The sequence below is a fragment of the Vanessa tameamea genome, chromosome 7, assembly GCF_037043105.1.
Source record: "Vanessa tameamea isolate UH-Manoa-2023 chromosome 7, ilVanTame1 primary haplotype, whole genome shotgun sequence".
NCBI lineage: Eukaryota > Metazoa > Arthropoda > Insecta > Lepidoptera > Nymphalidae > Vanessa > Vanessa tameamea.
Window position 1 is genome coordinate 9,629,614 of NC_087315.1, and position 12,612 is coordinate 9,642,225.

The 12,612-nt window shown below is 31.2% G+C and overlaps 2 protein-coding genes across 2 annotated transcripts; one reads left to right on the forward strand and one right to left on the reverse strand.

Moving 5' to 3' along the window:
* The first annotated feature begins 290 nt into the window (after positions 1-290).
* Positions 291-1,755, forward strand: LOC113401184 (peptidyl-prolyl cis-trans isomerase-like). The gene is made up of 2 exons (XM_026640996.2): positions 291-470; positions 1,112-1,755. The coding sequence occupies exons 1-2, from the start codon at positions 402-404 to the stop codon at positions 1,538-1,540; spliced, it is 498 nt and encodes a 165-aa protein (XP_026496781.1). The 5' UTR covers positions 291-401; the 3' UTR covers positions 1,541-1,755.
* A 1,996-nt stretch (positions 1,756-3,751) lies between these two features.
* LOC113401202 (uncharacterized) lies at positions 3,752-5,632 on the reverse strand. The gene is made up of 3 exons (XM_026641020.2): positions 5,447-5,632; positions 4,741-4,916; positions 3,752-4,204 (listed from the first exon to the last, which is right to left on the reverse strand). The coding sequence occupies exons 1-3, from the start codon at positions 5,544-5,546 to the stop codon at positions 3,953-3,955; spliced, it is 528 nt and encodes a 175-aa protein (XP_026496805.1). The 5' UTR covers positions 5,547-5,632; the 3' UTR covers positions 3,752-3,952.
* Positions 5,633-12,612: the final 6,980 nt, after the last annotated feature.

Consider the following 12,612-nt stretch of genomic DNA (forward strand, 5'->3'; position numbering starts at 1 on the left):
AGTCATTTATTCAGCTTCGCATCTTAACATCCTACATTATGGTATTTCTTAGTTTCAATAAGATTTTACCAATAATTCAAATAATATTAGGTTGAGATACGTCTGAGTACCAGTCTCGAAAATTCAGACAGTATTTCTCTTAATATAAAGCACATAGAATGTATGGTTTATATTAAAAGAATTGGCGAAAAAGCAATATTTTATTTAAATAAATAAGATTTTATTTATGTAAGAAAATAAAATAATTTTTGCAGCATATTGTTTTTGAACGATAAACGGAAATAGTATCGATAATGTTGTCTATGAATCTTTTAATTTCCGCCCGGCATCGACGAGAGACGCATCGTCATTCTGCCGTGCTTCTTTATACCTAGATTGGTGGATCAAAAGAAGTAACAAATATGTCCCTGCCCCGAGTTTTCTTCGATGTCACCGCCGATGGTTCGCCTTTGGGGAGAATCGTTGTTGAGGTAAAGTTAGATATTTTATTGTTTAATTAATTACTATTATAGTGGGAGTTGTCATCCCGGCCGGCGTGTTACCTTGTTAGACCGACCACGCTATGGATATAATTTGATGATTAATATCTTTAATAATATTAATCTTGAAGAGATCTAGTTATTTCAACTAACTTTTTAATTAAATTCTTGTCTTCTTTGTATTAATGAGTATCTCGTTTAATTTCCTTTCTAATAAGTAAATGTATTTATAGCTAACATAATAAATACTCGACCGAGATTACTTTGTGAAGGTCATTTCCTTGAAGACCCTGTAATAGTTGTTTTGGATAGTGAAGAAAATTCCATGATTTATCCACATCTATGACTAGACTTGTCTAAGTATATCTGTTTTTCGGTATTCTTCATCCTATAATAGCATGCGGTATGTGTAAGTGTTAGCCTGAATTGGGCGATATATGGCAAGTCTGTAATGGCGGGACAAAGTATAAATCATACTTAATTTACTTGGTATTAAGTAGTTACATATTTATAACTTAAACTTTGTTTGATTATAATTTGGTGATCTGGATGCTTAATTTATTTTAGTTATTGTATAAAATTATGAATTGTAATGTGCATATTATACAAAACGCGAACATTATTGTTTACAGTTGAAGGCTGACGTCACGCCTAAGACATGCGAAAATTTCCGTGCTCTGTGCACCGGTGAAAAAGGCTTCGGTTACAAGGGCTCCACTTTCCACCGTGTCATCCCCAACTTTATGTTGCAAGGAGGTGACTTCACAAACCACAATGGTACTGGAGGCAAGTCCATCTACGGTGAGAAGTTTGCTGATGAGAACTTTGTCCTGAAGCACACCGGCCCTGGAGTTCTCTCTATGGCTAATGCTGGCCCCAATACCAATGGATCCCAATTCTTTATTACCACCGTGAAGACTGCTTGGTTGGATGGAAGACATGTTGTTTTTGGCAATGTTGTTGAAGGAATGGATGTTGTAAAGCAAGTTGAAGCAATGGGCTCCCAATCTGGCAAACCATCGAAAAAGGTTATCATTGCGGATTGTGGACAGCTTTCTTAAGATAATATTGTAATATTTATAAAATAAATGCGATATTTTAAGTTAAACATAATGTCCTCCCGAGTAATACCTTCCCAGTCATAAGATTTAACAATATATTTGAAGTTTACTGAGGGTCATTCCAACGTTATATAAATTTATAACTGTTCTAAGTTGCAAATTCATGCATTTATTTCTGTGCATTGTTTATTCATAATAAATTAACTTATATAACAGTAATTGGTTTTATTTTGACACTGTTATTTGTTGCGTATGTTTTATTTACAGTAGAAATTACTAAGTCATTTTATCTATATGGAATAAGTAAAGTGAATCACTGAAGGTCATTTTGATGTCAGTGCAGTTATAAGGCTGCATAATCATTTTTGCTATCAGTTTGTACACAACCTTATGTTAGATATTATCGCGACTACGTCATTTAGATAACGAATCAATGTACGTTCGAAAACAATTTATGCAGGACCATTGACATTTCGACTACTAAAAAAGGATGGGTTATCGTCGTTATTAAAATATTGTGGTAGTCCGCGGCTTTGTTCGCATTTCAGGGTTGGTCGTCTGGTGTTAGTCATAAAATGTATATTCCTTGGAGTTCAAGCTTGCTTCATACTGAATTTCATCAAAAATGGTTCATTGATTTAACTGCGAAACAACAAAAGTGTTAGTATAGATGATTTTTCTGAAGTTACAATTGATTTTGGGAGTTAAGATACGATCTCTATAAATTCATTTAATTTTTTTATTCTCTGAGAAGTTTTAATAATTTCTATGGTACACATTTATAATTTTAATGAAAAGATTGAGAGATTTTAAACACTTCCTGCATACAAGTATGGAAAAAAAATTACCTAGAATATGAAAGTGCTGTATTTTTTTTGCATTTTAAATTAGTTTATTATATTTATGTTAATTTCTATGACAAATGAACACGATACTCTAGAACGAATAAATTTATGTAATCCTGAGTATGTTATATACAGCAATATGATTTTTTAAAATGACCGGTGACTACCATTCTAGCTATCCCTGGAATTGAGTGTTTTTATACATCTTATTGTATGGCTCGTATTTTATTTATATGTTTTTTGAAACAATAAGAACGAAAGTACTAGTTCAATTTGCATGTAAAAGACGGTATTTTTGTGTCAATATTAAAAATAAATATACCTATGCTAATCATTTTGATAACGATTATATATATCTTGGATCTAGGTCAATATAATCCACGTAAATTATTCAAACATTTCAAGCGGTTTCGAGAATTAGGTGAACGTACATAAAACATAACCTCTTGTATTTAAATCCGTTACAAATATCAAATTGCAAGTTCTAATTATGAAACTGTTCAAAGTGTGAACTCTGAAGTGATTTGAGCAAAGGATATTCATTGGTTGCTTGTAATCTACCGCGGAGATTAAGGTTTTAACCACCATAAATGTCTTTAATGTGTATAAGTTACCAGGTATCATATATCTCAGTTCTAAACTTAACATATTTGAAAGGTGATTATTAAAACAGTAATATTAAAATGATAAAGTATAATAATTTTGTAATACTTTAATTTTCATTAAAAGCAAACTTATACACTAAATTTCCGACTCGCAAATCAATAACATTCTCCCTGGACTATGGTCTATTAAAATAAAAAAAGCAGCGTTAATGAAAAAGGCTTATTACGCGATAAAATTAAAAGACTACGTAGGTAGACTAGGTACCCGACCGACTTCGTATGGGTAAAATAAAGAATTTATTCTATGCTATTTTTTTTTTAAATTTAAATATTCAATACTGAAATTCTTGCTAGTTTTTCTCAGAACCGTTAGCTTTACATTTAAATGATTCAAACCCGCTTTTATATTATTTAAGTATAAAGTGTATTAAGAACTGTTAAAAAAAGTTTGCTGTGAGAATTTTCGTTCGTTGAATGAAAGACTAAGTACCTTGTCATGCATCAAATAAAAAAATATGAAATATAGTTTGCATAAATGCAGTAGTCTATCTAATCATGGAAATATTTTATTGACTATTGGGTGCGATAGAATTTTCACATTATCTAATTCACACAATAAAAAAACCACAACCACATTTAGATATTAATGTGGCTTATAATAATAATTCTAAACATAACAATTCCGTTTTGTTTATATTTATCATTTTTAAATGTTGATGCATATAACCATTATTATTTAAAATAAAATGAAAAACCACATATAGTTTTTATTTTTTATTGATTTAAACCTATGATACCTAATGTAGGCATCTATAAGTACATAAGCACCTTAAATGGTAGAGACAGGTACGAATGGCTTTAAAAGCTACTGATATTTGACAGATGAAACTGCCTTCAATTTGATTGCAATATTTGGAAATATTTTAAAGATTATTAAATTATCTATCTACAGTTTTTTTATCTTAATGACACAGAATGACGCATAAAATGAAAATTAAAACGGATACAATAAGATGAAAGCTTTGTTTTTCGGCACCGGATCCATAATTACAGAGGGATGTGGTACAGCAAGATGTACAAGCGTAAAGTTTTGTTCTTTCTCCGATGACAATGCAGCCTGGCTCACAATGCTTGGTGCAGTTACGTTCTAGAGCCCACATCTTGAGAGCCGTAGTGGAATTTTCTGTGGACGTCGTGTACGAGAATCGTTTAACCTTTAACAAAGAATTAAAATGTTTTAATTATTTCAAATATTAACGTTTATTTTTTTACTTCAACATTTTTTTAAGACCGATATTTTGTGAAGAATATCGAATCTGAATATCGAATTCAGATGAATTTCTATTATTTATCGAAACTATAGGAAGCTTAGAATAATACTCAAATACGTAAAAACAATTGTATTATATTTTATCAATGCATATAAAGCTTCGTATAGTGTTTTGTATCATGGTTAGTAATGTATAAGGTTTTATTCCGTTAAAATAAGGCCAATTTCCTGTATACATCATGGCACAGTATCTTTCCTTTAAAAGCGTACCATTTCAAATAAGTGATTTAAACGGTGTTCAATTTTCATCTTTTATCAAAAATACCATCAATAAACCATCTCCTCTACCCCAAGATTCTATGGAATAATTCTCACTACTATGTCTTCTTGCACAGACTAAAATATAAAATAAACATTTTGACTAGATTTCATAAATCAGTATTTTCGGCCCGTCTAAAAACAATTGTGTGGATATATTACCATGCACACTCTCCGTTCATTGTGGCACTTGTGTATGAGTGCGGAATTGTTATGCCGGAGGTCCGCGCACTTGTCCTCTGGGTCATCTGCACGGCACTTGTAACACCACAGCTCATTGTTGGGCCTCGCTGCTGCTGATGTCACATGCACGCTGTCGCGAAGCAAGTCGCACTCACCTGAAAATTAATGTAATTCTTAAAATCAATCATTGTAATATTTATATATACACACTTATAATAAACTCAAAACATTTAATTGAAAAGCAGTTGAAGACTATCTTATTAAATGGATTCTTATTTCAAATATTAAGGGCAGCACAGAATTGTTCATTTTATTCAGATAATTGTATTGTTAAATATGCTGTATTACGCGACGAAATTCACTTAGTGACAGTCAAAATATATTACAATTTAAGTAATATATCTGTTAGAAAGCAATATAATAGAATAATTTCAAGCTCATTCAAATATTTAATAAACTAGTTTAATATTTATCATGGTAAGTTTAAGGTTATAACAAAGTTATGATGATAACAACAAAGGGAATTTCATTCTGCGTCATAGACAATATTTTGACGTTTAACGATTACAGCACTACCAGCCTTGGAAAGGCGAAAGCGATAATTATCTTACTTTAATCATGACACATTGTTATAATAATGCGATGAATAATAGTTTTACATGCTTAAAAGATTGGGTTGACATACCTGGTGTTAGGAATGACAGCGCGAGGACGACCGCCAGACGCATGATGTTTGCAGTCCGCAGGGCGCATGACCTGAGCTCCAGTCTCCGTATCGATCTCATCTCCCGACCTGTTGCTGCTCCCGGCTGTCTCCGCCCTCACCCCCTCCTCCTTCACCCTTCAAGGCCTCCAGCCACTTTGATCGAGGAAAACAATCTCAACTTTCCGAATTCTTAAGAAAATTAAAACTTTTAGCCTAGTCGCTGCTGTACCCTCTGCTTAAAGAGCGCTTTATTCAATAACGTTCAAACTCATTATTTAAGCTAAATTTGCATTTGTAGGGAAATTGACATGAAAATCTAAACAACAATCCTTAGATAAAGTATAATTATAGGAAAATACTAAAGAAAATAATCAATCAATAATGGATGATTATTTCGTCATCGTTCATCATATTATATGATATTACTCGTATATCCTCACGATTAATTCTACGAATATCCCAACGTCGACATTTATATCACGATTTAATTAAATATATCTATGGATTGTCCAATTGTGGATAAGAGACGTAATTTCGTTGGTTCAATACTTTAAGTGAATTTGTCTAATATATTTTCCTTTTCTATTTTGTGGCAAAATACTGATTGTAAATACTTAAAAAAAATACATCAGTTATATACTTTTTAATAAGTTATTTCTTATTAATCTACGATAGGAATAATATATTAATGTACATGTATATACATATATATTTAATACTCATTGAAAATATTTTTATGAAAAGTAATAAGTTTTATTAAAAGATCAACTCTGTACTTTTATTTAACTTTTGTACTTCGTAAATGTAATTTAATTTATTGATAGATAATGAGACGCAGATTTATTTCTTTCAAACATTTTTCTTAAAGATTAGATTTTATCCCTCATTAAACATAATATATGCATATTTATCGTAACGAAAGAGAATGCGAAAATAATTTTAAAATATAGGATGCATATGTCCTAATTATTTTGTCATGTTTGCCCAAAGCAAAGCGTCCATCAAAATACATCATCTGTACATCATCACAGTTTAATAATATATTTTGGGCCATATCTTTATAAATTAATAATAAAGTACAATTTTTTAGTTAAGGACATATTACCACTACCAGATTAAGTATTTAAATTAATTTTCCATTTATCTAAGGTATGTGTATATAAGATAAGAGTAAATATTATCTGATGAAACTCTTCCACATACGTGTCTACCAATCCACATTGGAGTAGCATGGCGGTATAAGTTCAAGCCATCTCCTCAAAAGGAAAGGCATGACATTTAACGGTTATTATTTAACATTCAGGAATATTAATACAAATATTTGTATTTTCATTCATAAAGGTATCATAATTATCGTCCGTGAAATCAGTTTAATTTTTTCCTGATTGAAAATAATTTATACCGCATAATAATAGTAATGCTGAATTATTTAACTGCTAGAACCGAATTCATGCAGTCGTTGGTCGTTAATGTAAATTACGTGCAGCGTAACACACACAGCAACGGACAACTGCTAGCCGCGTGAATCAACAAGTGTCCTTTGTGAGAGTAGGAACTGAGAGAACATTCCGTGTTTGTTTGATCTATCACTAACTACGGTAAAACTATGTAATAGTTATACAGTATATAGTAACAGCCTGTAAATTTACCACTGCTGGGCCAATGCCTCCTCTCTCTTGGAGGAGAAGGTTAGGAGCATATTCCACCGCGCTGCTCCGATGCGGGTTGGTGGATTCACATGTGGCAGAATTTCGTTGAAATTGTACACGAACAGGTTTCCTCACGATGTTTTCCTTACTGCCGAGCTCGAGATGAATTATAAACATAAATTATACATATAAAAATTCAGTGGTGCTTGCCTGGGCTTGAACCCATAATCATCGGTTAAGATATACGCGTTGTAACCACTGGGCCATCTCGGCATGTAATAGTTATATTCCTCTTACTAAAAAGCCTATGGTTATATTTAAAAAAAAATCTTGTTGGTATAATGGCTAGCATATAAAGCCGTAGACTTAGGTCCTGGGTTCAACTGAGGGCTTAGGTTTCTGAGCAGGGTTTGTCAGGAAGTTGGCAGTGTTTATGCCGTATTCCATGCTTCAGAAAACCTGCAAAGCTCTTGAACTTTCCGGTCGTGTCCGCTGTCCTATCTGATTATGTGATGTAGGTAATAGAAAGTGCGCTCGTGTTAGAAACGGCCAGTTGGCTAGTCTTCCTTGAAAATTACCGTTATAACTGAAATTTATCGAGGTGGTCCACCGCAGTAAACTTTTTGTATGAAATATCAATAGTTATGGGAGGCAAGTTTTCCTTGTTTATTTTTCGATTATTCATTCGAAGGGGAAATGTTAATGGCAATCTTAATTGCGAATGATTTGATGATACTTGTCATTAAAAAAAATACAAGTGTTTGCGGATATGTTCTTGAAAATTTATAAGGTAGCTTTGATGTCGGCCTTGTATACATTGCACAATAGCATGAGAGGTTGACTTATTCATAAACTTATTTCAACGATAATAATATTAATGCAATTTATCCCCGTAAGTTTTTAGAGTATGATGACATTTTATTTTTTATTTCTTGGAAAAAAATAGATTAAAGAAATATATAAAAGTATAACTGAAAGCAAAATCTGAATCTAATTATGAAATACAATAAAAAAAAAACAAAAACATATAAAGGAACACTACGATGAATAATGAAGGTTAAGACTGAAAAATAAATAAGTTTTTCTGGAAATGGAACACTAAGTCAGGTCTCCTATTAACATCTAGCTGGAGATGTGTAATTTATCATGGAGTGTGGATGCTTCAAAATATAATATAGTTACGAAAAAAACATTATTGTAAATATAACATATCCTAAGCAAAGGGACGCCTAATCCTGTTTTTGTGGAATATATTAACCAAGGTGTAAGATATTTCTCATGCGTGGTTAATTTAACATCTTCAAATAGAACTGAAATAGATCAACTGTGACAGAATTATAATGTTTTGGAAGAATGAATTCTGAACATCTGCAACGATTTTGATTCATTTCATTTATGTGTCACAAGAACAGGTTCCAGGTTTGTGAAGCATGGTTATGGTAGATAGTTGAAGGATTTCAAAATAGTAATACAAGAGCTTAACTTTGAGATCTAAAATAATTAATTCTTGCATTCTGTATTTTCCATAGTTACTCGTATTTTTTACGATACGATATTGTTATTTCATCGTTGAAATGACTTACTGATGAAATAACTTAGATGTAGCTCTATAGTAGTCACATAAATAATAATATAAATTATTATCAAAACTGACCTTTGCAGCACACCCGAGGTACCAATGATAGAAATTGACGTATATATTTTTTTTCCTATTTGAGGTTTATACGAAAAATAAGACAGAGGTTATTGGAATAAATTGAAGTTTATTTCATGTATTGAAGTGGTTAATTTTGTCAAACGTTTTGCGAAAGTCGATATGAATGGGAAATAATAGAAGTTAAAAATCTAAGTTTTATAAGAGGTTGTATTTGATTTGTGATTTATTTTGTGAAGTAATATGTGCGAATTTCCACACCCGAAGTGTGGAAATTAGTATTGGAAACTTTAAAGATTTCAAGGAAACTATAAGTATTTTACGTGACCGAGTAAATTTAATGTTTGAACAAGTTGAGTGTTAATGATAGGTAATATTGCTTTATACGTTCTGAAAAAAGGCTTTATATAATCTGGTCGAAATACTTCTATCGACTAATGGCTGCAAAATTGATCTATATCGGTTGGATGCGAATGAATTCTTTGTGGGATATATCAGCAAAATGGTACTTTTGCTGAAATTTGAAAAAAAAATGTTCATTTATGTAATCTTCTAATTTCATATATAAGCTTATAAAATAAGAAAAACCAAGATATATTTTAAACTTACCTAAAATAATAATAGGTAAATAAAACTAAAATACAAATTTAGAAACAGAAAACAGTTCGATAGCTAAGTTATAAGTATGACAATTTGTAATTTAGCCTAATTAAAGTTCTTGTTCGAAGTGACCTATTAGGTACTTACGCATTATTTTCCTAAGTTGTGACTCAACTACTGAACTAGTCAAATTAATACATTATATAGATTTGTAAGATGTAATCTATATAGATATAAAATGACTTTTTATTGACCCTATTTACGTACATGTATTACTCACATTTTCTCATTGTCTTCTTTACCTAAATAAATATTCAGTGAGTAAATAGAACTTGCTACTTACATAGAAATTGGTTTCTAAAACTGCGGAGTCTTACAAACTAATCATAAATAGGGAGACAAAGAACAATAAAACTCGAATAATATATAACTTGCAGGAAAACATAAGTTTTTTTACAACAGTATTTTATAACCATGGAAAAAGTGTTTGAGATTCTAACTACATTTTTTATTATTAACTATTACAATAAATAGATTCTTTACAGAATTTTTTTATTCGAAAGTATGAATTATTTATTCAAGTAATATTAATTCACCTACCTTACGCATATATGTATATATTTGCCAATATTTGGTAAATGCAGTTATAGCTATAACCCGCACTTCACAGTCTATTAAAAATCAAAGCCTCAAAATAAATGATATTTTCTCGAAATGTATAACAAGATTTAAAATTGTAATTAAATATAAAAAATATACGATTTTTCAAATTGTTATATTAGTACCTTAACAGACATGTTATCCGTGCCTTAGGTGGATGTATCCTACCTTTAATTTGTATTTTTTTCTTTTAATGTGCCTGAATGCTTTAATACCAGTAGTTTAAATTTATAAGTTAACAGTTGTATTTAAACAACAAAAAAAATGCTGAATGATATGAGTGAGACTAAGTTTATCTGAGTCTACATACTGAAGGGAGATTATAACTAGTCATGTTTGTTTTAGCCGTTGCCGTCATATTCCTGTCCGAAAGGGGATACAGCCGTAATAAATGGGATATAGGTTGAAATGTTTGCAGAGATTTCAGTAAACGAAACACGAGACCGCCAGTGATGCGGTGCTTATGTTGCCACAGATAATATTTGATTTAAACCCTCACAATCCTGCCATTGTCCTAATATTAACGATTTCAATAACGGTAAATATAATTAATATTTATATTTTTACATTATTTTTGTATTTGTTGACGAGTAAAATATTCATTTATTTATCAAATCAAAATATTTTTGCACAAAGAAATCATTTACTATCATTGGATTCCCTATAAATTTTAATACGCTTCCTCTTTGTATTTTTATCTAATTTTGTTAGAAGAATTAAATTTGAATGTACACGTTATCGGGTTCAAACCCAGACAAGCACCACTGAATTTTCATGTGCTTAATTTGTGTTTATAATACATCTCGTGCTCGGCGGCGAAGGAAAACATCGTGAGGAAACCTGCATGTGTCTAATTTCAACGAAATTCTGCCACATGTGTATTCCACCAACCAGCATTGGAGCGGCGTGGTGGAATATGCTCCAAGACCTTCTCTTCAAAGGGAGAGGAAGCATTAGCCCAGCATTGGGTATTTACAGGCTGTTAATGCATGTATACGTTATTTAGCAAACGATTCGACGCTACCGCATATTATATGGGAATTAATAATTTAGTTAAGGATTTAACATCCACGACTAGTTATTAGCCCCCCCCTCGATAGCATCAATAGTTAAGCTAGTTAATTTTAAAACCATAAACTCTCCTGGGATGAGTAATGTTAAGTGCAATGGCTTTACACAGCTATTATAAAAGAACTTGAAAACGGAAAGTCAAAAGCAAGTAAGCAAAATATTAAAAGCAAGGTACGAGAAGGGATATGCCCTCCAATAGTATTTCTATTAAATAAAAGCGTCTTAGAAGTTAAAATTTTCATGACGTAAATAAACTCGCTAACAATGATTTTATTAAGCACTTTTATATTCGAATTTAAATGTAAAATCACTTTACAATTCGTAATGACAAGAAAGCTGGCAGTATTTTTCCGTGAGATTGCAATTTCGATTCTCCGGAAGAAAAATGATAGAGCCAAGTGTCACTAGTGGAAGCAATATGACGAGCTGTTATTTCTTTTATTTCTATTCTTAATTTCATTGCGGGTTAGACGGAAGTCTCATTAATTTAATAGCATACGGACTGTCTAGCGATGTCAAAGTGGGTTCGGTCTTAGCCCCTTGGGCTATTGTTATACGTTCTGTCATAATATAGCTTACTTGAAGGTTTAAAAGAATGTTATTAAAACGTTAAAGCATCTGTACTGCTAAATACAGCAATATACTACTACTATGAAAATTAAATAATATATTTATTTAGAAATTATGATTAACGTGTATTTTATTAAAACGCCTTAAGAAAATACACGATGGTATTCAATAAATGAATTATTAAACGCTCTAAGTAAAAATGATAATGATATTAATGTTTTAACTATAATAATTAAATAGAATATATTCTACTAAATTGACTGCTATATTCTCGTACAAATAAGTTTAATATTTCTGCTTTTCTTATTTTTAAGAACAGTCGATATTGGAAGAAATTATTTTTATTATTGATTATTATCAAATAATTACATTTCCAAAGACTTGTTCGTGCCTTTGTTGTATCAATGCTATTATTTTGATTTATTTTTGATTTGCAATTTCTACTACCGATTGATTGCCTCGTGGTTAAACTTGGCATAAACTTATCAGGCTGTAGATATTGGAGCCTCTTGTTAAAATCCTTGGGAAGTAAATCTTTGGATTATTCTTACAAAAAAAATCAGCAGTAGCTAGAGGACTGATTGCAATTTCCGTGGCTAAATTTTTAGGAGGACGTTACTATTAAGAGATTATTCTGTAATAATATATTAATTATCTATTAAAAATTGTTTATATTTAGCTCAACATATACACAGCGCATTGATATAGACAGAATGTCTCGACCCTGAGTTTAGTATAGGTTTCATCAATTAATTGCTAATATTTAGTCTTATATTAGAAACTTTATAAATTAAAGTGAAGTAACAGTCTGTGCATGTCTCACTGCTGAGAAAAACCTATCTCTCTCCAGGAGACGGTTTGATATCTTATAATTTCTTACTTTATATCTTACTTTATACTTGCAAAGCTTGTCTTATAAATTTAATCAGTAGTTACAATGA

Bases quoted from the DNA above. Each gene is read 5' to 3' on its own strand.
- LOC113401184 (XM_026640996.2), top strand. From the start codon at position 402: ATGTCCCTGCCCCGAGTTTTCTTCGATGTCACCGCCGATGGTTCGCCT. The intron at 471-1,111 runs GTAAAGTTAGAT...TATTGTTTACAG, and splicing joins TGGGGAGAATCGTTGTTGAG to TTGAAGGCTGACGTCACGCC.
- LOC113401202 (XM_026641020.2), bottom strand. From the start codon at position 5,546: ATGAGATCGATACGGAGACTGGAGCTCAGGTCATGCGCCCTGCGGACT. The intron at 4,917-5,446 runs GTATGTCAACCC...ATTAATTTTCAG, and splicing joins GCTGTCATTCCTAACACCAG to GTGAGTGCGACTTGCTTCGC. The intron at 4,205-4,740 runs GTAATATATCCA...TCTTTGTTAAAG, and splicing joins ATGAACGGAGAGTGTGCATG to GTTAAACGATTCTCGTACAC.